The sequence below is a fragment of the Lissotriton vulgaris genome, chromosome 1_2 (genome assembly GCF_964263255.1).
Source record: "Lissotriton vulgaris chromosome 1_2, aLisVul1.2, whole genome shotgun sequence".
Classification (NCBI taxonomy): Eukaryota; Metazoa; Chordata; class Amphibia; order Caudata; family Salamandridae; genus Lissotriton; species Lissotriton vulgaris.
Window position 1 is genome coordinate 285366760 of NC_141686.1, and position 27738 is coordinate 285394497.

Below are 27738 nucleotides of genomic sequence, written 5' to 3' on the forward strand. Positions count from 1 at the left end.
TTGAGTCTGATTGTACTTTTGTGTTCATTTATACGAACTTTCAGTTTACGTTCAGTGTGTCCCACGTAAACATCTCCACACGGACATTTAATCATATAAATTAGGTTACTTGAGTCGCATGTTGCATTCACTTTTAGTGTTATGGGGTAACCCTTTTGTGGGTGTGTTATACTTGATCCTTTGATGATGTTGTTACACGTGTTACAATTATAACACGGGATAGTACCCCGGAATGTTGTTACGATATGGCTTTCATCCTGCGGTTTTAAGAAATCTGCTAGATTTTTTGCACGAGTGTGTGCAAAGATTGGTTCCTCTGAAAAAATTCCTTTGAAGTCTGGTTCCATTGAGAGCATTGGCCAATGCTTCTTAATGATTTGTTTAAATTGAGTGCTAACTGTGGAGAATTTGCTCACGCATGTAATGCGGTTACTAGGTACTGGTGTTTTCCGAACTAGTAACTCTTGTCTGGATTTCTGTTGGGCTCGTATTAGTGCCGTTTGGGTGATGTCTGAAGGATACCCTCTTTCAATGAATCTTTGTTTCATTTCATTCATTTGCTCTCTCATTGCTCTCATTAGCACTCAATTTAAACAAATAATTAAGAAGCATTGGCCAATGCTCTCAATGGAACCAGACTTCAAAGGAATTTTTTCAGAGGAACCAATCTTTGCACACACTCGTGCAAAAAATCTAGCAGATTTCTTAAAACCGCAGGATGAAAGCCATATCGTAACAACATTCCGGGGTACTATCCCGTGTTATAATTGTAACACGTGTAACAACATCATCAAAGGATCAAGTATAACACACCCACAAAAGGGTTACCCCATAACACTAAAAGTGAATGCAACATGCGACTCAAGTAACCTAATTTATATGATTAAATGTCCGTGTGGAGATGTTTACGTGGGACACACTGAACGTAAACTGAAAGTTCGTATAAATGAACACAAAAGTACAATCAGACTCAAATCAAAGAAAACTAGTGTGGCGGAACATTTCACGCAGATGCAACACAAGGTCAGTCAACTACGAGTATGTGTACTGGAAACACTGCCCAGAATGGAAGGTTCCATGAACAAAAATAAATTGTTGAAACAAGAGAATTATTGGATTTACAATCTGGGCAGTTTGAAGCCCGGAGGACTCAATGAAAGAACAGAATTTCTTTGTTATCTATAAACTCTGGAGTTAATTATTGACAACATAACATAATTGTCATAATAATAACCATTGAGCATAACCTCATTAGTTTTCACTAATATTGTGCAAGCGCATTAGCAGCCATAATACATAGTGGTCACGTGTACTGGCATAGATCCTCTAGAACAGAAAACAATAAAGTTAGCGTGATTACGCACATCCAAAAAAAACGGGTCAGCGGGAGCCAAATAGTGCGCAGGCGCAAGGGGCGTAACACCGGAAAGGAGCAGAACCAGTCCGTAGAGGAATGGCGCGAGGAACAGAAACGCCGTGGTAAGCCTACAATCAACCAACTTAGATTGCTTAAGCGCGTAAAATACGAATGCTACCCTTTACCATATCCGAGTTAGCAACAGTTTATGTATAACTCTTGTCAACGCGTATGCGTTTAGATATCCGGTTTTTGCTTAAATTACCGCCAGCGCGTAACGCGAGGCTTGTATTTTCATTTGTAAAAACTGCTCCATAGACGGCAGTAAACAAAAGTTAGAAACCGAGCTCAGTGCATGTAACTGATTTAGGAAGCGGAGTGAGATTCAGTTATACCTAACTCTTAAAAATCTTAAAGCCCCAATAGAAATGAGAGGTTCCCAGGGATTTGAAATAGAAAGTCCGCTGATGAAGTTAAAATGGAACTAGTGTAAAATTGAAATAGTTAAGTTGAATAATGATGCAATACACTCTAAAGTACGTAAGATTGAAAATATGTGTTTCTTTAATTTGTAGATTTACTATTTCCCTGATGAAGGCAGAATATACTGCCGAAATGCATTGGATTTTCATGTGAAATAACGGAAAATAATATTTTGGAAAAGAAAATAATTTCATGAAGAATAAATGAAATATTCAGAACCAATGGAATAACTGTTTTATTTAGAGATGCATGTTAAGAAAAACTTGGTACCTGAGTAACAGGCAAACTTAGAGCTGACTCAGCACACATCGGTGCCCGGGGGGTCAGCTATACCCAACTAGGTATAGCTGCTATCGGAGGTTGTGACTAATATCTCTCCAGACGGGGAGAGAGCCCCGGAGGCACGAAAACTTCGAAAAATTCAATTGGAACAGCGGTGCTCTACCCTACACTTCTAGTATATTTCTGCTCTCTCCATTTCACACAGTGCAGCAACGTGTCTTGCTACTTTGCATGAAATATTGGTAAAATTGCCCCACAGTCTGACGCGTGACCAGACACAGGCAGCCCTTGACATTTTTGGGACGGAAACCCCGACTAGTAGTGTTCCATGGTGTACTTGTTGAAATCCAAGAGTTCAGCTGAAGTACATATGCAGATTGGTTGCATACTAAACTATCAAAGTGGCTAAGGAAAGGCTCCGACGAGCAGGTGTAAATAAAATACGTGGTTCCCAGTGTAGGAAACCGTTTCCATTTCAATCTAATCAAACTTGGGGAAGTTCTCTACACATTCCCACTTGAAAACATTTACTTCAACCCTGTGAGCAACTGCACAAGTGATGCCTCAATTGAATGGTCACATGAAGTGGTTAGCTATCTTGAATGTCCTCTCAGAGTACAATCCACCACGCTGGAGCTTTCTGATCCTAAAATAGCACTCTGAATTGTAAATTATTTTTTTCTGTCACTTAGGATTACATTTGGTTTTGGAATGAGACCATCTTGATTATCATATGACCACAGGCAAGGCTTCCCAGACTTGTTTCGGAGTGTTCTCACACACACTAGGCCCGATTCACAGAATGAACTTAAGTCTCAACCCTAAACTTACTACTGTTTTGGTATACACAGAATGCACTTACTACTTTTGGTATTCACAGAATGAATCTACTACTTTTGGTATTCACAGAATGAACTTACAACTTTTGGCATTCACAGAATGCACTTACTACTTTTGGTATTCACAGAATAAAGTTACTCATTTCGGTATTCACAGAAGTTAGGACTCCTAACTTTAGGACTCCTAAATGCCTTCTCTGAATACCGAAAGTCTTAAAATTAGGATTTTTCTCAGTTTAGGAGTAGTAAAGTTAGGACTCCTAACTTTACTACTACTAAATTGAGAAAAATCCTAATTTTAAGACTTTTGGTATTCACAGAAAGCATTTAGGCATCCTAAAGTTAGGAGTCCTAACTTTACAACTACTAAATTGAGAAAAATCCTAATTTTAAGACTTTCGGTATTCACAGAAAGCATTTAGGCGTCCTAAAGTTAGTAGTCCTAACTTTACAACTACTAAATTGAGAAAAATCGTAATTTTAAGACTTTCGGTATTCACAGAAGGCATTTAGGATTCCTAAAGTTAGGAGTCCTAACTGCTGCGAATACCGAAATGAGTAAGTTCATTCTGTGAATACCAAAAGTAGTAAGTGCATTCTGTGAATGCCAAAAGTAGTAAGTTCATTCTGTGAATACCAAAAGTAGTAAGTGCAATCTGTGAATACCAAAACAGTAGTAAGTTTAGGATTGAGTCTTAAGTTCATTCTGTGAATCGGGCCTACTGTCTTCTTCAGATGGTAGAGTATGTCAGTTTAGGACTTCCTACCAAAACACCAAGCTTCCCTGATTGGGAAACATCATTAACAACGAAGGCAGTACTACGCGTAACGTTTACAACGAGGCACTTACCACGTAAACGTCTTTCCAACGCGTATGCCTTCAACGATCGTATTTACCACGAAGAAAAAAAAAACCGAAGGATTAAAAAGGGGGGTTGGGGGGGGTCTCCCCCCCCATAAAAAAACGATCCCGCAGTGCCGAAGAAAACAGTGTCATAAGAGAGGAAGCAGAATAAACTTCCGCTTCCTCTTTATGACGTAAGAACGGCGTGGCAAAGAAGATGAGGGGAAAACGAATTCCGTGGTAACGCATGCGTGGAAAAGGCATGCGTTGCAACGGAGTTCGTGGTAACAACATATAACCCCCTGATTGAGCCACCATCTGACGCTCAGCGATAGAAACAAAGGCAAGGTCTTCAGAAATGCAACTCATAGCTGGCTTATTTCAGTGTAATAAGAGGACGCACAAGCATTTATAGAGCCAATGTAAATAATACTGTCGAATCATCAAACTACTGATCTGACTGCTTCTTTATTATAACACTGGAATGTTGAGCACTATAATGAAGTACTCATGGGCTTCTAATGGCCAGTAGAAGCCCGGAACATCAACATTCTAATATTTGTTCACAGCTATTGCTGTGAACAAAGGTCTCATGGAGCCCTATTGGATTTTAAGGCCTTTGATTTTACAAATTAGAACATTCTGCCCGCTAGGGGCGGAATTTTTGAATAACCTTAAAGCCCTCTGTAGCAGGCTCTACTAGCCATTAAAAAAGCCCACTCCCTTGTTAAAGGCCTTCACCTAAGGCTGCAACGCTGGAGGAGGCCTATAATGGCTGGTAGAGCCCGCAACAGAGAGAACTAAGGATATTAAAACATTGGAATGTAGGGTTCTCCACCAAAGACAATAAAGTAGCTCTAGTCCGTTAGAAAGCAGAAACTTCAACATTCCAATGTTTGTCTTAATGTTTTTGCCTTTTTAATTTAGAACATTCTACCCTTCATAGGTGGAATGTTTAATAGCCTTATAGCCCTTCTGCCTCCCACTATACCGGCTGTTAAAGGCCCTCGCCTGCAGCCTATAACTTGGGTTCAGTGTCTTTAAAACTGATATAGCCCTCACCAGTGGGCTATGATATATCCCGGCAAGGGCGGTGTCCACTCCAGGGTCTCCCCGCTCACACATGGTTGCAGTCCTGGTGTTGCAGAAGAGCACTTCGAAAGGAGTTTCTTGGTTGGACATGTTTCCTTATTTAATAGCATACATTTTGGGACCCCCTCTATGGTTGAATTAATGACCAGGGAAAAGAGAGGCCAACATCAAGGAAAAAATACTGAAATTCCCCCGTGGTCAGTTTTTACTTTCCTATGTGGCATAACCCATAAAGTTAATCAGTTAGCCTTCATATTAACACAGATACAACAAAATTAGTTCTCTCATTTTAAATATCTTATTAATTTTTCTTTTTCTGTAGTGTATCAAAAATATTTTTTTCTTCTTTTGAAATCTTTTCCTTATGTATTCATCAATTCATAAACATAGGTTATAATCAAATCAGTATTAAAATACAGTGAGAAATACCTTTATCTTTACAATGTATTTAAAAAACAAGTGTTTATACAGTGAAGAACAACACCCTGTCTGTCACACACCAAACACCATACACACTTACTCATTCATACATCTCTACACTCTTTCCAAACCAAAAAACAATTTCTACGGTTGAGGTAACACAGATATTATTTGTGTATAAACTTTTTCTTATCTGGTCCTGAGGAAATTGTTTTTGGGTTTGGAAAGAGTGTAGAGATGTATGAATGAGTAAGTTTCTCACTGTATTTAAATACTGATTTGATTATAACCTATGTTTATGAATTGATGAATACATAAGGAAAAGATTTAAAAAGAAGAAAAAAATATTTTTGATACACTACAGAAAAATAAAAATTAATAAAATATTTAAAATGAGAACTAATTGTGTTGTATCTGTGTTAATATGAAGGCTAACTGATTAACTTTATGAGCTATGCCACATAGGAAAGTATAAACTGGCCAAGGGAGAATTTCAGTATTTTTTCCATGTTTCCTTATTTATTCTTAAGTTAATTATATCAAGGACATTACAGGACATACGAAACAGGTGTAGGGTCAAAAATCTGGTCTGAAAGGTCTTGGGAGCGTGGTATGTTGGTAACACTTTCTCCCTTCAGAGGCCATGCCAGGCCCTTCCACATCCCCAGAGCTCCATGGAAACGGAGATAGTCTGAGCGCTTGGGAAAGGTGACTGTATTTGGACAAGACCGGGGCTACGAGCTCAAGGGGGGCACTTGACCCGGAAGAGCAATGAAGACAGTGGCACTGAGAAACCAGAAGTAGCGCAATTATGGGCGAATACAAAAAAAAAAGAAACTAAGGTAAATAATCGGATATACAGAGGCAGAAAGAGAAAGTGGTAAAGGAAACTGATTAACACAAAGGCTCACAAAACAAGCATTTACAATGCAATGGTTTCGCCTTTTGAAAAGTTTGAGCTATTGGCATTGTAAATGACAACATTTTTATTTATGTGTTTGTTTTGAAAATAAATAAATAAATAAATGGCATTATCATTTACAATGCCAATAGCTTCAGAAAGCTTAAAAAAAGGCAAGAGTGAACGTCGTGCAGGGCCAAAACACAATTATGCTCAACAAACTCCTAAATAATTTGTATCAGAACGCTTTACATGAGCACCTATTTCGTTACAGATGGACACACTCATTTTTGTTAGGCGCGGGGAGATTAAGTGATTTGCCCAGAATCGCAGGATGTTGAGTGTCCCTGACGAGACTTGAACCCAGTTCCCCAGGTTCGATGTCACCAATCTAGCCATAAGGCTACACCTTAGAGAAACTTGTGTGCTTCCTGCTTCTGAGGGGAGAGACGGTGGCCGTGCAGAGGTCAGTGGATTTTTCCACGACCCGGCACTCTTGTTCTGTACCAGACGCAACTGAGTAAGAGTAATGAGGATTACCAGTAAGCAATCAAGGCCAAAATGTGGGATAGGGCAGAGTCAGCACATACCAGAAATATACAACTGTTGCCTGAGGAACGTGTCCCGCTTCTCTGAGCCTGTGTCAGAGGACGTCCCGGACCTTTTCTTAAAATGACTTCATCTTAGGACACAGTGTAAACACACTGATACTTTCAGCATGTTCTGGCTTTTTTTTTTAAGGTAGCAGCACTCCCCATGCTGGGACGTCCAGTGACGCTTTTTGCCATTAACAGGGTGATCAGATAGCTCCATGTCAAAGAACACCATGTTTGCATTCCTGGACATTGTTGTACATATCAGTGTATTCTGGGAGTTGTAGTATGGGTTCATTTTAACTGGACCAACACAGCTGATGACAATAATATGTAAGGCAAAGCCCAGCACTGGAAAAGTGGCGCGTGTACCACGAGCATTATACCACCTGGTCACCGTAACCATAAAGCATAAGGTAACTAGATCTAAAAGCATGCACATGCTGTTGATTTAAAATCCAGGACTGGGCAAGAGGTGTCACAAATGATATAGATTCAATTAGCAGCTGCGTGAGAAGGCAGTCCGGGGGTGGAGCGGTGAATAATGCCCATATGTCAAGCATACCTAAGGTTTACCGGATGGCTGCAGTTTACCGAGTAGTCCGTGTTATATATTTTTTTACGGTTTTATATAGCGCGAACTCGACCCGAAGGTACTGAAGCGCTTTTACTTGAGCGCCAGTTACGTTACACAAGGACATATTTATTTTGGGAGACACGCGGGGATTAATCGATTGGCCCAGAATCACAGGATGTTGAGCCAAATCTGGGGCTCGAGCCTGGTTCCCCAGCTCCGATGTCGGCAGCTCTGGTCGTTAAGCCATATCCTTCCCAATTAGGGTCTTGGCCCAAATGCATTGCAAATGCATTCAGGTACCTGAAGTTTGTCTTTAGGTTAATACTATTCGATTATTAGATCACCACTTTAGAAGAAACTTCTGGGGCAGGACCGTTGACCCCTTGGCATCATGCATTCTTCATGAACTGCGGGGCACAGAGGTTACATTCCCAGTTGGATAGCTGAACTTGTGTCGGAGATCTGGGGACGATGGGCCTGTTGCAGAGGCCGGTGCTAACCCACCTGCTCTGTACACTTATGAACCGCAGTTAGGATGCTCGGGCGGTTAGCGCAATTGCTGCGGCGTTCGTCGGCAGGAATTCATCTGCTTGCTTTGGGTCGGTGCAAAGCCCAAAGTCTCTATAAGTCAATGAAGCTGCAGCTCCCCGCCAAGCACGACCCCCTCCCCTGCTTGTCCCAGAGGTGGAGGGGGTTACACTACGGCTTCCCCCCCGGGGCTTCCATATTGGCACAGCAGGGTGGACACGAGGTGGGCTGTTTTTCCATTCAGCGCTCCTGCATCCCGATGGGTGATGAGGGCTCGCCTTTGTAATTGATGCTCTGCAGCGAGTAATGATGCACTCATTGGAAGGGTGATCTCGGGCGCAGAGAGGGGTAAATTGAAGGGGACAGGTGACGGGGGAGGGGGCAGAAGAGTGATCGGTGGAGGCATCATTCATGAGGAGGGGGGCGGTGGTAAAGGCCGACAGTGATGGCCTCGGGGTCTGTGGAATCGGATATGGAGGGGGTGGGCCCAGGTAACGCAAGCTTGGAGGGGCTTCGGGCCAGGTAATGACATCCCCTTGTGAGGTGGGGGAGGGGGTGCATGATAGGCAGGCTTGTGTTGTAGGAGGGGTTAAAGGTCACGGGGCCTGTGATTCCTCATAGGGGGAGTTCTTTCTCTTGACTGCACATCGACAGAGGTGTTAGGAGGAAGGGGGCACAGAGATAATCCCGTGCACCTCTGAGGGATAAGTGTGTGGGGGAGGGGCGATGCGAGCTGGAAGGAGTCTGAGAGTGTTTTTCTAATGGGGGGATGTGGGGTCGATCTCAGACGTGGTCGATCACTCTGGCAGGTCGGATATCTTATCGTAATGCTGGAGCGCAAACTGACGCCAACATTTTTTCTAGCTCGAGTAATAAGCTTAGCAGTCTCCCGGGGTGCCGTTCTTACCTGCTGGACGGGGGTGTTAGGCCCCAGAAACCTGCTGGAACCGTTTCGGTAGGGTGAGGGGGCCAGGAGCCGGGTCCGGGTGGAGTGCAGCCGCCGGCCAGGAGCCGGGTCCGGGTGGAGTGCAGCCGCCGCGCTCAGTCTGTGTCCGGGCTCCGGGGGCGGGGAAGGAGGAAGGCGGCCATGAGGAAACAAGCGGGAGGGGGCGGGAAAGGGGGAGGAGAGACGCTGACGACGGCCTTGGAGCAGGAAGGCGGCCATGAGGAAAGAAGTGGGAGGGGGCGGGAAAGGGGGAGGAGAGACGCGGCGGACACCAAGAAACAAGCGGGAGGGGGCGGGAAAGGGGAGGAGAGACGCGGCGGGCAACAAGAAACAAGCGGGAGGGGGCGGGAAAGGGGGAGGAGAGACGCTGACGACGGAAGGCGGGTGCCGGCAATGCCGGACCAGACACGGGGGCGTTCCCGGCGTCGCGTGACGTCGGCAAAAGCCAAAGAATCTCGGGAACGCCCCCGTGTCTGGTCCGGCATTGACGGACGCCTCTCTGTTCCAATGGCTAGCCTCCATTTATGGAGCTAGCCAATGAAGCAGAGAGGCGGGGTAAAGTCACCCATACTAGAAACTACAGATTTCGCTGGAGGAGGAGCCTAACGGCTCCGCCCCCCAGCGAAACCTAAAAAACGTACTAAAAGAAACCAAATGTAGAGGTGAAGTGGAGAGAGCATGGGAATGAGGGTCCTCGAATAGGAAGCAGACATCCATGAATACCCTTACTCGTCCTAGATGGTACGAGATGGTCTGGAGGAGTAAGCACGAACATCTTGGGTTATTGGGCACAGCAACAGTACTCATCGCTCAATGATCAATTCATAAAGGCACCTAGGAATGGAAATGATTCAGGCTGACTAAACCAGACAACCTGTGACTGCCTTGAGGCTCTGGGGAGATCATAGAAAGCTGTGTGCCAAGGTGGGCAAAGGGTTACCAGGAAGTGAAAATCTGTCCCCCACCCTCCCCAAAGCATACGAAAAACATCAACTTTATACAGTGTACACATAAATATATTTTATATATTAAGCAAAGCAAGATACATTTTAAAACGCATGTATAAAAAAACAAAGGCCTAGATATAGAATTTTTTTTAGAGGTCACTGCAAATAAGCTTTAAGCAGCTGGCACATAGACAACAGTGGGCCGGAGGCCTACCAGGGGTGGGGGACACCCTTATATGTATAGGCTAGACATTAGTGTTGCACAAACCTGGGTAAAGTTAGGTGATGCCTTCTGACCTAAGGAGTGTCACCTTATCTCCTCTAGCAGCTTACTTCACACTGTCACTTGCATCACTCAGATGTCTGAACCAGGGGCATCACCGCTCTGCACTCGAAGGGGCAGCAGCACGCGGCGTCTGATAAAGAGACATACTCCACTTGGAAGCTTAACTATATGAAAATAAAATCAATGCTATTCCATGAGTTGCAGGCAAAGGACTAAGAGCTGTGCACCAACTCCTGATGGCAGACAGGAAAGAAAGACTGCTGGTGCTTACTTAATCCTAAAAGGAAGCCAGCAAGTGTCATCTGGTCCTACAGGAGCCATGTAGGCTGCTAGAGTGGCCGTAGCTGGCCAAACACACGGTCTTTGGCTGCTTCCATATAAGAGGAGGATACCCTGGAGGAAACCGAGCCGGTATCCAAAGGAGGGGTCTATCTGAACACCCTACTGACACTGCAGCAGCTTCTCTGAAGAGCTTACAGGCTTCTACCACTAACACTCGTACAAGGAAGAGAATGAGAAGTGAAGCACGAAGGCAACAACTAAACGACAACACGTAAAACACAGCTGGGGCAACAAAGAAAGTGAAAGAATAGGGGATGTCCTTCTCAGGGGGCAGAACACTACGAATGCTGAAGCCAAAAACATAGGCCCCCATTTAAATTCGGGGTGAAAGCTTGAAGAACAGTCAAATGACAAAGTTATCTATAAATGTACTAAAAATAACTCTGCTATGCAGGCATCAAAATGCTGAAAAATGAAGACGCAGCCTGAAAAACAACACTACAGCAGAATGTTGTGTGTGTCTCCTCACAGGTGTGGAACACGTATCGTTCACCATTAAGGGGGCTTCTCAAAGACACCATTGAGCCATCTTCTGTCTCATTAAAAAGCAAAACAGGAATGTCAATTAATAGACAAGGCCACACATCACACCCACTTCAAGCACATCGGTTTTACAAAGCCACACACTCTTCAAAATGAGTTCCTAAATCTATGGACTGCCAGGTCACTTGTAGACTTAAGAAAATCTACCCAATAAGCTGAATAATATTAAAATAACTGTAAAGTAATTGAGATTTAATACGAATCTGCCACTTCAATGAATATCACCATCTTTCTGTGCCTTTCCTGGATTAGGGAAGGGTATTTGAATAGTGGAGCAGAGAGCAAACCATAACTGAGCGAGTCAGAGCAGCTGTCCACAATCACACAGAGCTCTAGGTGACACTTACTCAAGCCTTCCTGAAATTACATCTAGTAAGAATTAAGAAATCATCCCGTGTCTAACTGCATCCTGGAGGGCATTTGATATTCACTCCTTTTATGTAAAAACTGAACATGGCCTAGGAAGTAACTCAAAAAAACTGAAGTGCCAACAGGAAGCGTGACGCCTGAAGAGACGGGTGGCAGCAGCAAGCCGGACACAGGGTTCAAGTCATGCCTTTGCCAGATAGTTGAGCCTTTCCCACCTTGCCACCACATTTTCTTGTTGGTCACAAGAGAAAGATTGTGGAACTAATGGGCAAATGCTAGAATGCAGGCTAGTCTCATCTCCACACCGTTGGGTCCTTGGGTGTTATTCGTGATATGTCGGTTTACAGATTCCACAGCTCACTGGAAGATCCCCTTGTAGCGGTCCTTGTCCTCGTGCTCCTTCTCTCGCAGTCGGACCTCCAGCTTCTTCAGCTCTTTGGTGACAACATTTGCCAGGGACGGGTCCAGCGCTACCACCTTTGCAAAGTCCGCCTGCGCCTCATTCAAGTTCCAGACCGCCGCGTGCGCCTTACCCCGCTTGAAGTATGCTTTCACATTGTCTGTGGAGGAGGCAAGAAAAATAATAAGGGAAAGAAAATCATGGTGTGGGAAGGATAAAAGAATCAAGTGAAGAACCAACAGAGATAGAAATGTATTCTCAACAGAGACAGAAATGAAATGTATTATAAGAACAGACAGGATACAGCAAGTACAGGTAGAAACAAGAAGAAACAACGCTGGAGTACAAACAAGAAAGGATGGCCACGGAAGAATTAATGTGTGATTTTGGAAAACTAAAAACCAGATCGCAGTTAGCAAGAGCTTTCTATGAATGCGAAGGGTAAAACGCAACCTTTTTGTATCAATAGGTGGGCAACACTTGGATACTTCTAGGTTTTCTTTTTATAATTCCTATCAAGATTAGCGGGCTATTGGAAATCATAGTGATATTAAGTGTTGTTACCTTAGCCTATATAAAGCCACAGACTCTTCTCCACATGAACTGGCCTCCAACACAATAAGAAAGTTACTCATCTGTAACCCTAGCTCTCGGCCATGAGCATTCTCCCCGATATCCACAAACAGTAGAATAACTCCACACAAATGCAGGATCCAAGGCGTACAGTTTTTATTTTTTTTTAAATACAATTTTTACAAATAAAACATGCCTGGCCTAAAGCATTACATCTGTGACAACTGAGGCAGGAGAAGAATGCTTCTGGAACAGGACACCCCACAGAATGTTAACTCTCTTCACAACCATCAGAAAGAATGTGTAGCCAAGTTGGTCAGTGTTATGGTCTCTTTCCGGTACTATGTCTTTGGGCTCCATTAAGCTTCCAAGTACTCTTTAAGTAGCCACATACAAGGTCTTGGACTGAGAACTGGAAACATTCTCGAAGCCACGCTTCCCTGAAAGGACAATATTTGTCTGACTGATGGGGCTATTGTTGCTTTCAGAGAAAGAGGAGACTGTTGTTCCTCTGAAAGAGACATTTTTGCTGGCAGGTTGTCTGTCGTGGTCCACAAACACTGTATCTTCGCATTGCGTGTAGATTTGAGGAGTTGATCTGTAGAGCCAAGTTGCAGGGAAGAGCCAGGATAGTCTCCATGTCTCACTGGAGTTTTGATGCCGAGCTGGATTTAACCTGCCACTCATTTAAGTATGGGTAGACAAATATTCCCTTCTTCTGCAGCAATGCTGCTACCGCCACCATATATTTGAAAAATACACTGGGAGCAGACTTCAGGCTGAAAAGGAAGACTCAGTCTTAATTAGAAGCATGTCCTACTGAAAAGCAGATAAACATATGATATGTCTTGCAGATGGGAATGTGAAAATAGGCCTCCTACTGGACTATTAATGCCATCCAATAGGAACTATTTAATAAAGAACCAGCATGTGGAATTTCTCCCTTGTGACCCATTTGTTGGCAAATTTTAAGCCGAGCATGGGCCAAAATTCTAGTTAACAGGTTTTTTTTCTGACCCAAGAACTAAGGCAGAGCACATTTTCTTGTTCTTCAGCAACCTAGGGCTTGTTCAATAGCTCCTTTACCAAGATGAATTTCACCTCCAGAGTCAATTCTGAATTTACCAAGCAACTCTTTAAATTAATTTTGCCATGAGGGACATTGGTTGGAAATGCTCCCGTCCACCCAGATGCTGGGCAGTGGTGCCACATAGGTCATGGTTTGTGGGAGGGCCTTACCATTGAGCATGTTATGAGAGCCCAGGTTTATCTGAGATTTTGCCTCTGAAAAAACTGTTCCTACCGGTTTTGTAACTTTTTCCTAAAGGGGATAGGGGCATGCTGTTTGCCTCTACCTTGACACGTACACTGTATCTTGGGAAATCTTTTCTTTTCTTCAAGTAGACTGTTTTTACACTTCTGTCTTCAAGCGATGGAGTTCTTCACCAGCAGGAGTTCCAAGGAGTCCTTGGCTGCACTTATGGTCTGCAGTGATGATCAAAGATGTGTTTTGGGAACACTTGAAGCCATCCTAATTACTCTCTTGGTCCCAACTCAATAAACCAGACCAGAGTTTCATAGCTCTCTACTGCATTGTAGCAGTCTAACAGCGTGGGGAAGCTTCCAACCCTCAAGGCTGTGGCTAAATCTGTACATACCAACAGCATCCATCCTCTTGCTCTTTTTTTGAAGGTACTGAGGAAGTAAATGTGGAAGCCCTGGAGCGCTTCCTGGTGGTGGCACAACCAAAGATTCAGGAGGCGGTATTTTGCTTAAGAAGAGAGGATGAGAATTTGGCAATTGGTAATTTTTCCCCACCATATAGCCAACTGTTTTCATCAACTAGAATACTGTAGGTGGTGGGGGTCCAGCTCTCTTCCTGACAATCCCCTTATGTTATATCCTCCTGAGGAGTGAGGGATTTGGATTTGCGGGACCTGTCATAGCTTCTCTCACTAGAGAGTCTAACGTGACAAACCTTCCTTTTCATTTTAGCAGGCTCATCTTCAGTCAGCCAGGGATGGTTATGCCTCTGCTCTGTATGCTATTGTGGAACTGATGGGGGTGACACTGGAAGTTTAGGAAACAATGCAGTTGATGCCGTTGGACCTACTTGGCCTCTAGGAAGCTGTTAGCGAGCCTCCACTGATGTCAGTGGGCGGGGCTCCTCAGTAGAGGGTCAAACCTCTGCAGAAGAAACCCCTAGCAGACCCCACTATACTTTCAAACCTCCGTCCTATTTCGCTTCTCCCAATTCTCTTTAAACTCACGGAAGCAGCAGTGAATAAGCAGCTAACTAGGTAACTGGAGGAAAATGACATCCTACATCCCAACCAGGCGGGGTTCAGGGCCAAACACTCCACAGAGTCAGCACTACTACACACGGTGGAGACCCTGAAGACAGCTATGGACCAAGGAAAAAAGGCTGTTCTGGTGCTGCTCGATTTATCGGCGGCCTTTGATACGGTGTCACACTCCGTATTAATTGGCCGCCTAGCGGAATCAGGAATAGCAGGAGTCGCTCTTGAATGGCTAAAAAACTTTCTCACCCACAGGAAGCAAGTCACGGTACTGGGGAAATACTGCTCAGAGGAGAAAGCATTAAAAACCGGAGTACCTCAGGGCTCTAGTTTAAGCCCAGTACTATTTAACCTGTACATGACCCCCTGATAGAGCTCATCACTTCTTTTCACATCAGCACTATATCTTATGCTGATGATACTCAGCTCATCCTCGTATTAGACAGCAATACAACAAAGGCAGAGGAAAATCTGAGAGATTGTCTTACTGCCACATTCGACTGGATGAGAGAACATCATCTCAAATGTAAATCGGGAAAGACCGAAATTCTACCATTCGGACAACAAACCCTTTTCTCCCCCAAATCATGGTGGCCACAAGATGCAGAAGTCCCCCCAAACACCATTACTACGGCCCGCAACCTTGGGATTAGGTTTGACGAGGCCTTGTCATTTAGGCAACAAGCAGGTGCCGTGACAGGGTCCTGCTTTAGCATAATCAAAGGCCTCGGAAGATTCTTCGACCTTCTACCGCTGACAGCCAGAAAGACGGTGGCTCTTATTACATCCCGCCTGGACTACTGTAACAGTCTATATGCAGGCTCCAGTAAAGCAGTACTGCACAGACTGCAGATGGTCCAGAATGCCACCGCCCGCCTTGTGCTGAGATGGCCCAGGATGTCGTCTGCATCTGCAGCACTCAAGATCCTGCACTGGTTGCCCATCCACAAAAGGGTACTATTCAAAATCCTAGTAATCACCTTCAGGTCCTATTACTAGCTAGGTCCTACCTACCTGTCAAAAAGGTTTGGAAGATATGTGCCTTCTCGCTCACTCAGATCTTCCAACCTGAACTTGCTGGTTACTCCCAAATTTAGACTAGCTACGAAAGGAGGAAAATCTCTTGGAGTGCTGGGTGCTAGGGCCTGGAATAAACTACCACTCCAACTGCGCCAGATCCCGTCAGATAACCTTTTCCGAAAGGCTCTAAAGACATGGATTTTTAAACTTACAGACACAGCCTGTTTAGCCCTAGTCTAAACCCTATCCCCAGAAACACCAGATACTGTCTTACCGGTGTCTCACAAGCTCCCCGGCCACACACCTCCCAGACATGAGTGGTCAGTGCCAAGATGCTCCGTGGAGTGTAAGTCGCGCTTTACAAAAATAAAATTACATTACATTACATTACATTTTTGGAGAAGATGTAACACTGACACCGCAACTCTCCAGTACTTCTCATTTTCACTGAACATTCACATCTAGCCTTTTTGGTTAGCTGGAAAAACAAACCGGCACTGTATGATGGGAAGGGTGGCAGCTTATGATGTTCATTAAAGGTACAGTGTCTAATCAGCACAGAGTGTGTCCAGCTTATTAGACACTACGGGGCAGATTTACAAGCCCCTTGCGCCACTTTTACCATGTTAAAAATGACGCAAAAGTGGCGCAAGGGGCTTGTAAATCTGCCCCTAAATTTCCCTGTATTTTGAGGTTCTGAAGAGGGTCTAGCACTGTGGTGTTTTCAGCCAAATGTATTGTAATGTTAATTTGGATTTATTTTTCAAAACCAAAAAGGAAAATGTACAGAAAACGTTGCCTAATACTGGCATGTATACATTGTAAAAAAATGTAAATGGTGTTCTGTGGATCCCGCACATGCGTGCACATATTCTACTATTTATGGCTATCAGAACATCGTAACAGAGAACCAGAAATGTATTTTAAGTATCAGAACAAGAGGGTGAAGTAGCATATCCACAGCTGTCCACTCTTAAAGATGCACAGTCTGAGGTTACCTGCACATGCTAGTCAGACCTAAACATAATGTAGCTGAAGCTCTTCTTGCCCACCGTCTGCGTCCCTTTTACTCAATCAATCAATGATCTGGAGAAGGCTGTACATCTATCCCCATCATATAAGATGGGGACATCAGGCGGCAGTACGCAGAACCCTGCTTTTTCTAAAGTACCTGATTCCATAGCTAACAGGCGACACCTTTAACACCATCAGCTGATCATGATTAAAAAATAAAATAATAATAATTGAACAACATAATTTTTGCTTGCGGAATCCCTGGACTTCCACACAGTCAACCGCTAGAAGCCTGAGAGTGCAAACTCCTGCAGAGAGCCTCGGACGTGACATGTGGCACCTAGATGTTGCATTTTCCAGTTGATGATTTACGCTAGGGCCAATATCTATGCAAATGTTTTGCTCCCAACTGTTTTTCATCCATTAGCATTCCTTTTTGTCTTCTGATCTAAATCCGAGAATGATCAGATCCGGTAAATGTAACAGGAACCATTAGTGGCAGGTAGCACACAGATCTGGAACTCAACTGTGATTACTGGTTTTAGTATTGTGCTTGCAAGAAAAACATTCCACACATTTAGTCCAGTTTCTTTGTGGTAGATTAAATTAATACCAGTCAAAAATGTTTATTAGTTGGGACTATGTGAGTATAAGCAAAAGGTTGGCGGGGTGAACAGATAGGTCTTGGTCAATAAAATGAGGCGTGGGCTATTTACAGAAATATAATAAATTGAGAAAAAGACAGACTGACATTTAGCTTAGAAATAGGATGCATGAAAAGGATGAAAAGTAAGGCGTCATTTGACTATAAGAGAAACAATAGTCGAGGTTAATTATTCATACAAGGCTTTAGGAAGATGGTTTTTTTTTTTTTAAGATAGCGTGCAATCTAATGATGTAAACCTACAGAGAACACAACAATATATATATATATATATTAAACCTTTATTTGTATCATTTTCCAAACTACAAACCATTAAACATCATACATGTTGTACTGCCTTGCAGCAGTGATACCTTATTTATGTATGCTTCCCCTAACCTAGTTCTATTCCCGCCTTTACCCTCCCTCTGTATTTTTCCAGCTTCTGCGAATAAATTCCTCCGCTAAGGGAGCAAAGTCCGGCCCCAAGTACGAAGTTGAGTCCAGCACTTGAGTTTGATTATCCAATTCACCAGCAAACATCATCCTCTATATGAAGGCTACCCGTTGCTACGCACCTCTAAATTGGAATCTGTCCCCCCCACACTACAGAATTCCCGTACCTCCCCACGCCCCATACAATGCCTCGCCCTGCACATCCTCACATCTCATTCAACCGTGACTTCCCCCTCTGCTCCTGTATCACTTGTGTCATCCTCTCCCTGCTGTCTTGCAAGGTAAGCTATCAGTGGCCCCAGATATCCTTTGGTCGGGATTTCAATGGTAATTGTTCTGCATAGGCATGTAAATATTCTTGTCGCGTGGTCATATCTTGTATCCACCCCATAAATTTATGCGCCCTGCCCCATCTACATGCCACTTGTCTTCGACCTAGTATAATGCCCATAATGAGAAATTTGGGATGTGGGGTCTTAATATCTGCCACCAGGCCCAGTAGGGCCCTGGTGGGGAGTGGTTCAATGTGGGTCCCTAGCATGTCAGTCAGTCCCGCAAATACCTCCCTCCAGTATTCAGCAACTGCAGGGCAATTCCACGCCAGATGCATAAAGTCTGCAGGGCCTTGTTTGCATCTTAGGCATCTGTCATCATCTCGGAGTTGCAGTCTGTGCAGGCACGCTGGCGTGTGATATAGTCGGTGTAAGAATTTAAAATGCAGCAGCCGTAGCCTGCTACTACCCAATACTAGTTCCGTCTGCAGGCATGCCGATTCCCACTGATCATCAGTAAGCGGGTCATCCAGATCTCTGTCCCATTCTGCCCTGGTCCTGACTTGTGTATTAGGAGGAGCAGTGCGTACCCTAGCATACAGCATAGAAATGACTTGCGTAGGAGTATCCTTCTGCAGTATCAGATGGAGGGAGGTGACCTCTCCGGCTCCTTTGGGAAGTCCGGAGACTTGGCCCTAATGCTTTGCCTAAGCCTGGTGTACAGAAAAAAGTCCATAAATGTGTATGGGGCTTCCCCAAAGAACTGTTCCTTAGTCCAGTATTCTCCCCTAAGATATAAGTCCCCCCAAGTCAAATACTTCAGTCTAGTCAGTAAGTTCTGGCAGATCTTGTCAATTGTTACCTGTAGATACGGGCAGTTACTCAGAGGTATTCTTGCGAGGTGGGGCATGTAAGCAGGGAAGTGGAACCAATACTCCGCGAAATGCGCTTGTGCACTGTGGTAATATTGTTCAAAATCGGGCACTTCGAACCCTCCATGAGGGTACGGTAGTGCAAGGGTATCCAGTTTCAGCCGTGCTTGCTTTCCTCCCCATATTAACCTAATTAACTAAGTTTTCAGCGTTGTGAAAAAGTGAGCTCCCGGGTGGTAGGGAATATTTATGAATAAATATAAAAATGTGGGTACTATTACCATCTTGATTAATGATATCCTCACGGCCATGGATAGGGGCAATTTGAACCAGTTTGTGATGTTATCCGTTACTTTAGTCATGGCCCACCCATAGTTCGTTCTCATTAAAGCCTCCTTATCCCTGGCTATGTGGATCCCCAAATACTTCAAATCCTCCCCCTCCCAGTTCAGTGGGTTGTCCAGAGTGTGCGGTCGATTAGTGGGAATATTGCCGACTTCCCCCAATTCATTTGTACTCCGGCGATTGCTCCGAATTGAGTGATCTCCCTAAATACAGGGTTTAGGTTGTCTTGTGGTTTATGAATATAGAGGGTGATGTCGTCAGCGTATAGGGAAACTAAGTCTGCCTGGAGGGGTAGATAAGGCCTCTATGATTGTGGTGCTGCCTCAATTTAGCTGCCAGGGGTTCCACCGCTATGGCAAACAGAACGGGAGACAGGGGGCATCCCTGCCTCATCCCCTTGGTGATGGAAAAGGCGTCTGAGAGGGACCCGTTAAGGAGAACCCTAGCGCACGGTGCAGTGTAGAGTAGTTTGATCCAGCAAAAGAAAGAGTCCGGCATCCCCATGTACGCCAGAGTCCCCCTCCACCGAGTCGAATGCCTTGGTGGCGTCCAAAAAGACAGCTACTGCGGCACAGTTTGGATCTATGTCCTGAATAATTGCCAATAGGGTCCGAAGATTATGGGCTGTGGCTCGATTCGGCACAAATCCTGCCTGATCAGGTAACACTTTTTCGAGGAGGAGATTTAACCTAGTAGCGAGCACTTTCGCCAGAATTTTGGTATCGCTGTTTAGCAGTGACAGGGGGCGATATGAGTCGCACTGGTCGGGAGGCTTACCGGGTTTAAGCAGCGATATGATGTGGGCCTCTCTCATGGTCTCAGGTAGGGTACCTTCTTCCAACTCCTCATAGAACATCGCTTTGAGGATGGGGGCTAAGATGGAGACATAGGTTTTATAGAAATCTATTGGGATCCCATCCGAGCCGGGGGATTTGCCCGATTTCATACACATTATAGCATCAGTGATTTCATCCACTTCAAGATCAAGAGCCAAGAATTTACGCTGCACATCTCCCAGCCATGCGAGGGCTACATCCTCGAAGTAGTCCCCAAAGTTCAGTGCGCATTGTCTCTGTGACGTGTAAAGTTGTTTATAATACCTAGTGAGGGCTAACAGTTGGTCTGGAAGGGACCTACAAGGGACACCCCCTGCTAATTTTGCAGTTCAAGGACATAGTTGTGGAATCTGGGGGGCCTAACCGCTCCTACTAGAGATCTCCCTGGCCTATCCCCCTCACCATATATCCTGGCTGTGCATTGCTTCCCTCGAAATCTGCATTCCCTCTCTGCGGCCTCTACGTATTCCGTCATTTTCTCCCTCAGGCTAGCCTTGAAAGTACTTGCCTCTTCCCTGCTGTGTATCTCCCTCTCGAGCCCTTTCATCACTTTCTCCAGAGTGCTCAGGGTCCGTCGCAGGTCTTCCAATATGCCCCTTCCCTTGGAGATGCACCACCCCCTCACTGTCACTTTGAAGGCTTCCCAGACCGTCGTAAGACTAGCTACAGATCCCGTATTCCTGGGGAAGAATTCCATTATCTCCGGTTCTATCTCTGCCTGAAATACAGTATCTTGCAGAACACAACAATACTTGCATGTGACATAGTGTATGTCATTATTTGGGACACTCTGACCATTCCTATTCGGGTAGCTGAATCACATACCCACAAGTTTAGCATATCACCTGTGTGGATGTGTTGTCTTTGCTTTGAGCCAGTGCAGGAACTGCTACCATGTCTTGTGTAATGACTACAGACGTGTGGTTATTGTAGGAAGCTGGCTCTTTATATAGTGTAGGAAAACAATGAGCAAGCAAGGGAAATGCGGGGTGCGTCCGTATCCCCAATATAATGATAGACTAAACAAATGTGAAAAACCCACAATGTTGGTATGGTACAATCACTATTGTGATTAGTACATGGACCCATTAGTTTTGTTTAAAAGACCCCTCGGACACCATCCTGGTTGGTGTCATGCTTCATCATTGGGGTCCCAACCGGGTGGCCGATGCCTTATTACAGTGGAGCTGGTTTGATGTGACGTGAATTATTCTTAAAAATATCTGAGAGTCCTTGCTTGTAAACTTTATTAGTGGCCGCTCAGGATATGGTTAAAAAATGTGTAGTGCAAATAGTAGGAAATTATTGTCCTTAGTTGACTGTGTGAGTGGTCTACATGTTTCAACCAGCGAAAAGGTATATGGTAGGGGCTTTCTTCAGGACCGGTAGGGGAAGCTAGTGAGTGGCAAAGTGGAAAGTGCCACGTGAAAAAAGGTAAAATACCTACACAACCGCTAAGGTGTGTGGTCTAAGTGTTGACGTACTTACGGACACTTGTACCAATCTGTGGGAGAAGAAAAGACCAGACAAGACATACATCTACATATTACTTTAAGCAACATAAAATGCCATCTAGCATAGGTGCTATAGTCATTGTCTGGATGACTAACACAGTGATTGTAAGCTTTGCCTTGATAAAGTGGGGCATGCTCAAACATATTCCATTCAGGCATCATGTCTCTCCGCATCTACGTAATCTTCACTGGCTTCCAGTAGCAAGCAGGATTGAATTTAAGGTCTTGACCCTGGCCTTTCGGGCACTTCAGTGAAAGTGCCCTAATTATCTGAAATGAAGACTCCCCCGATACAAGCAGGTGTGGTCCCTGCGCTCCAATACACTGAACTTGCTCTCTTCCCCCGATTAGCGAAGGCTCGCCTGGGGGGAGAGCTTTTTTGGTTAGAACAGCTATATTGTGGAATGCCCTACCACTTGCTATTCGCAATGCTAACTCAGAGCTATGCTTCAGGAAACAGCTAACGACGTGGCTTTTTAATCATTAATCTCTTCCTCTGCTGTTTTTTTTTTGCTGCTCACTAAGCGCCAGGACACCTCCTTGTGAGGTAGCTGTTTGAGCTATATAAAACTCAGTATTATTATCATTATTATGCTGCATGCACATAGTGACTTGAAGCCTATACTGGGCGCCCCAGGCTTATCGTGGCAAAGAAGCTGAGGAACTTCATGTGAAATCCAATAAGTAACATAGCTCGATGTGAAGAGCAAACGTTGTTTTTTTACATATCTATACTCTGCACGCTATAATGAGCCGGCTGTGGTCACCGTGGAAGGTTGTCATGTGGCGTGCTGTGTGGGTATTAGCCACACATGTGGGTGTGCCATGCGTGGTCTAGAATAAGTAACAGGCACACGTGAATTTAACACAGGTGGCCATGCGTGCGGCGTGCTGCACAATTTAAAAATAATTTAAAATAGTGGGCATGGTTAGGCTAGCAATGCCTTTGTGGGAGAGAATATTTACACTATGTTAAGGTTTAGGGCAACTGATCGAGGCTCGGGAGGGGTCTTATCCGATGTCCCAATCTAGAGAGAAGGGGGTAAAGGTACGGTGAGCACAGGAGTTCATGTGTGCTCTGGCGTCCTGAATAGGGGGTGAAAGCGCAACCTTACTTGGTCTCGGCGAGTAACCAGTCTTTAAACCTGCTCTGGTCTCCTGTAGTCCCGGCTGGTCTAGAGTGCCAGGGAGCCGGTGTTTTTAGCCGCTGCGCCCAGCTGAATACGTGCCGGTATGCTCGTGGCGCTACTGGGAGGCATTGCGCATGTGCCGTGTGGCATCCGATAGTAAAAGAAGGCAGGTAGTTCCTGTGCATGCGTGCGCATGCGCGGTTGGATTTAGTGGAGATAGGGCAAGGTTTTGGCCATATTGGAATGGTCTAGTGGCGATAACACAAAGTGCAGTGTTCATCATGCAATATTGTTAGTGCGCAATGGGCTCAGTGTGAAGATGGGCAACTGGGCAGGCAAGGGCCCTGTGCAGGTGGCATTAAAGGCACAGTGTTGGTGGAGGTTCGGGGGTCTTGTGCCATTTAATGCCTGGGCAGGCCTTGAACGCAAATAGGTGCAATTAGAGCCCAAGAGCATGTTAGCGGGACATTTGGTGAGTAAAAGGGCATTTAGTTTGTTTGGCTTTTGAAAATCCTGTCATGAGTGGCAGGTGGGCATGTGTGTGCTGTTAATTGGTAAATGCACAGCCTGGTGGGCGGGCCCCTGGTCATGCATTGTGGTGGAGGCCCCCCAGTAGTGATGGTTTCTGGGATAGAAGGCAAGATGTGCGCTTATGGGGGTAGTGCTATTAGCAAGAGGCTGGGCATCACATGGGGTATAGCTTCAAGGGTGGTTTTAGGGTTTTCTGAGGCTGTTCCAAGGGATGTTATCATTGAGGCCTGTTTTATGACTGGACATGGGGACACCTTCTGTCCTCTTCTCCTCAGGCTGTGGCGGTTTGGTGCAGATGGGTCAGGTTTTAACGGTAGGAGACACTCACTGTATAGGGGGCCTTCACAAAGAGGCTGCAGGCAGCGGAGAGTTCACTGTGGGCAAACCAAAGATGGGCTTAGTATCTGGAGGGCCAGGGGACCATGATGGCACAGTTGGCCCACTTCAACTCAGGCTAGGGGGCACAGGTGCAGTGTGCTTTCCAGTGTGGGATTTGAGGCAGTCAGGAGCCTTGCAGTTTTTGGGGTGTCTGCAGGATGCAGGGGAGCAGCTCTGCTACTCTACGGCAGGGAAGCAGCTCCGCTACTCTACGGGAGTTCCTGGATCTTGTGTGAAGTGCAGGCAGTCCTTCTAGGATTTTGAAGGCATAGCAGCTACAGAGTCGACTTTGGCACAATTGTCGGGGCCAGCAGGGTTAATGCCAAGTCAGTTGGTGATCCTCTGTTCTTGCTTTTGCAGCTCTTCTTGCTGGTCGACAGGATCCGATTTCCTGGTGCCAGCGGCTCCCCTATATGGTATAATAAAGAAAGCACTCTGAATTGATAGTGCTTTCCTTGGAAGACAAACCGTAGGTTTTGAAATGCCTCAGATGGATGGGTATATGAAAGAAGGCATCATTTAGGTCTAATGAGGACATGGGCCCAAGTGAACGCTCCTTTTTAGGAATGAGAAAGTATAGCGGACATACTCCTGTTCCTTAATGGTGAACTGGCTCTAAGGCTCCTTGAGTAAGAGAGCAGTTATCTCTTGTTTGAGCAGAGCGTGGTATTGTATGGAAAGTTTGTGTGAGCGGAGTGGATTATTTGGAGGCATTGTGATGAGCTCCAGACACTAATGTCCAACACCCATTGACCTGTTGTGATGAATTTCCATTTTGGGAAGAAGTTTTCTAGACGTCCCCTGACATGTGTTAGATGGTCAGGAGGAAATGTTGAGGACGCCATTGTTTGGTGGTAGTATTTGAGATACAAGTAGAGATTTCCTGTCCGCAGCCTTTGAAATTATTACCCCTATATGTGCCCCTGTAGAAGCCTCTAGAGGTGGATGGCTGGCCGTAGTTTTTTAATAGAAGGACCCTGAGGAGTCTGTAGATGCTGATCTGGCACCCTGTTTGCAGGAGGGGCGTCGAAAGGACCTACAATAGGTGGGAGTTTAGAGGGCACCCATAGATTTCAGTGACATCTGTGTCCCCTTTTTTCAAGGGCTGTGTCTACCTGGGGGCCAAAAAGGTGCTACTTGTCAAAAGGGAGACTTCGGTTTCAAAACTGGAGACACAAAGCCATGCGCGTCAACGTAGCAGAATTTTGTATTTATGCCTCTAGCTGCAGAGTCACCAGTGATTAGTGTACATTTGATGAAATTATTGGTAATTAGCTTACCTTCATTGTCTAATTCACACCCCGCTTTCTATATTCCTCTGTAAGATGCTGAAGGAACCTCTCCATCTCATCCCCGTGGGCCCTGTCACAGCGTGCAGAAGGGCTTGTCTGTTGGCACTGCACAAATGATTAGCAGACTGGGCTGCAACCAGTTTTCCTGATGCATCAAGGAGTTTTGACTGTCTGGGGGAGGTGCATCCCCAGCTGTTTGGAGTTAGCTGCTTTTCTTGCATTGACTGTTACCAAGGAGTCGGGGTTAACTGTCCTCTAATGTAAATTGGGTCAGAAGGTACTGACTTGTATTTTTTGTCAACTCTTGGTTTGATAATTTGTGCTCTCACTGGATCTTTAAGGATATCATCAGTGTGACATAGAACTCCTTTAAACATTGGTAAGTACTGGGATCCTTGATGTGCAGTAGAGAGGGTCTCAAAGAGAAAGCCATCCTCAATAGGATCTTTGTGCAGGGGTACCTGGTGGAATGCCACAGACCTGGCTATTAAGTCTTGCTAAGCTGAAGCATTATGTGGTCTATGTCATAGGTATCCCATGGGGCCACGGGATGGGTGTCCTCTCCTATGTCACTATTATTATCTCTGGTAAGTGATTGTGTGTGATGAGGTGAAATGTTGCCTTCCTCAGACTGTCATGGTAAAGCAGGTGGCTGAGTGACGGATGGGGCTGTGATGGTGGAGTTGGAGAGATAGGGATAGGGCTAGTGGCCATGTCCTTTTTAGGTCTCGCTGAAGCCATCCGGTTAGGGATGCTTTGGCGAGATTAAAGTAAGGGCTTTCAAAAGTGTACCCAAAGTGCAGATCGGGTACAGTGCATGTGAGCACAACCACGCTCATTGTGCACAGCTTCCATTTGCCACCAGACACTGCGTGCGCCGCGCTCCGCCTTTGCTGCAACATGCATTCAGCTCACCAGGCTGCACACCCCCTCACCCCCCATATGCTCGCTCGCCAACGTCCCTCCCACCCTTCCTTTGATCTCAGCCGCGAGATCTCACAGGCTCCTCTCCGCCCCTTTCCTTTAATGGCCCTCCCCCAGCACAGAGCGCGCATCGCTTGTCTTATTTTTCAGTCTTTCTTCTTTCACTGCGTTAAAAAAAAAACATTGCAACAATAGGCCTACCAGTTCCTAGTCCCAATTAGTTCCCCAAGTAACACAAAGATAAAATGCTTCAATGCCACGCAAGGACATTGAGCAGAATTTTTCCAGTGGAAGATACTGAAAGGACTTCAGTAACGAAGTAGAACTTCCACTTAAAATCACTGAGTTTTCAAAGAGCTGCTGGCTGGCCTAGAGCTTGTGTTCATACGAGCAGGCCAGCCACCTGTCTTACATTAGCACCACTCGGCCGCAAGTCTTTCGCTTTGATCGCAATTGTGATCACGTTTGCTTTCACGGCCGTTACAATATACCACTGACACACAATCTGTGCAGTCACACTCCAGCATGCTTAATGGCTGTTGTTGAACGACAAGCCGAGCTACCCTTCTAGATAAGGACCCTGCCGGGCTTTCTCTGATCACTTTCAAATGCTGGTCTGTGCCACTTTCTCTCCAGTGTCCACTGTGGCTTCTTGTGGGATAGGAAAACTAATGAAAACTAGGATTTTGGGAAGGTACCTAGGGTCATTTCCTTAACTTCCTTCAAAGTACAGGCAACACAACATCTAAGAAATATGTGGTGTCTTTATAGAGAGGAAATGCCAAAGTATGAACAGAGATCTCCACACACACACACCACTAGACCTCAGTGCACGCTTTCACCAAGCATACACACCACCAGCCGTAAATGCACACTTTCACCAGGCACACACACCATCTGTTGTCAGTGCACACTTTCACCGGACACAAACACCACCAGCCGTCAGTGCACGCTTTCACCAGGCACACACACACCACCAGCCATCAGTGCACGCTTTCACCAGGCACACACACACTATCAGCCGTCAGTGCACGCTTTCAACAGGCACACACCACCAGCCTTCAGTGCATGGTTTCGCCAGGCACACACACCACCAGCCGTCAGTGCACGCTTTCGCCAGGCACACACACCACCAGCCGTCAGTGCATGCTTTCACCAGGCACACACACACCACCAGCCGTCAGACCACGCTTTCACCAGGCACACACACCACAGGCCGTCAGTGCACACTTTCACCAGGCACAGACACCATCAGTCGTCAGTGCACGCATTCACCGGACACAAACACCACTAGCCATCAGTGCACGCTTTCACCGGGCATACACACCACTGGCCGTCAGTGCACACTTTCACCAGGCACAGACACCATCAGTCATCAGTGCACGCTTTCACCAGGCACAAGCACCACCAGCCATCAGTGCACGCTTTCACCAGGCACACACTCCCAGACGTCAGTGCACGCTTTCACCAGACACACATACACCACCAGCCGTCAGTGCATGCTTCCACCAGGCACACACCAGCAGACGTCAATGCACGCTTTCACCGGCACGCACGCTTTCACCGGACACCAACACCATCAGCGGTGAGTACACACTTTCACCGGACACAAACACCACCAGCCGTCAGTGCATGCTTCCACCAGGCACACAGCACCAGCCATCAGTGCAAGCTTTTACCGGGCACACACACACACACACACCACCAGCCGTCAGTGCATGCTTTCACCAGGCCACTCACCACCAGCCGTAAGTGCACACTTCCACCAGGCACACACATCACCAGCCATCAGTGCACAATTTCTACAGGCACACACACCACCAGCCATCAGTGCATGCATCAATTGTTAACGCATCCACAATTAACTATTGTAGCAATCGCAGTATGGC

General features: G+C 45.6%; 1 protein-coding gene across 1 annotated transcript in view; it reads right to left on the reverse strand.

Moving 5' to 3' along the window:
• Nucleotides 1-9856: 9856 nt before the first annotated feature.
• The window catches only part of AIP (AHR interacting HSP90 co-chaperone), a 150679-nt gene continuing 132797 nt past the window's right edge, over nucleotides 9857-27738 (reverse strand). The window contains exon 6 of the mRNA XM_086953247.1: nucleotides 9857-11909. Coding sequence (XP_086809373.1) covers nucleotides 11707-11909 — 203 coding nt within the window. The 3' untranslated portion in view covers nucleotides 9857-11706. The remainder of the gene's footprint in view (nucleotides 11910-27738) is intronic.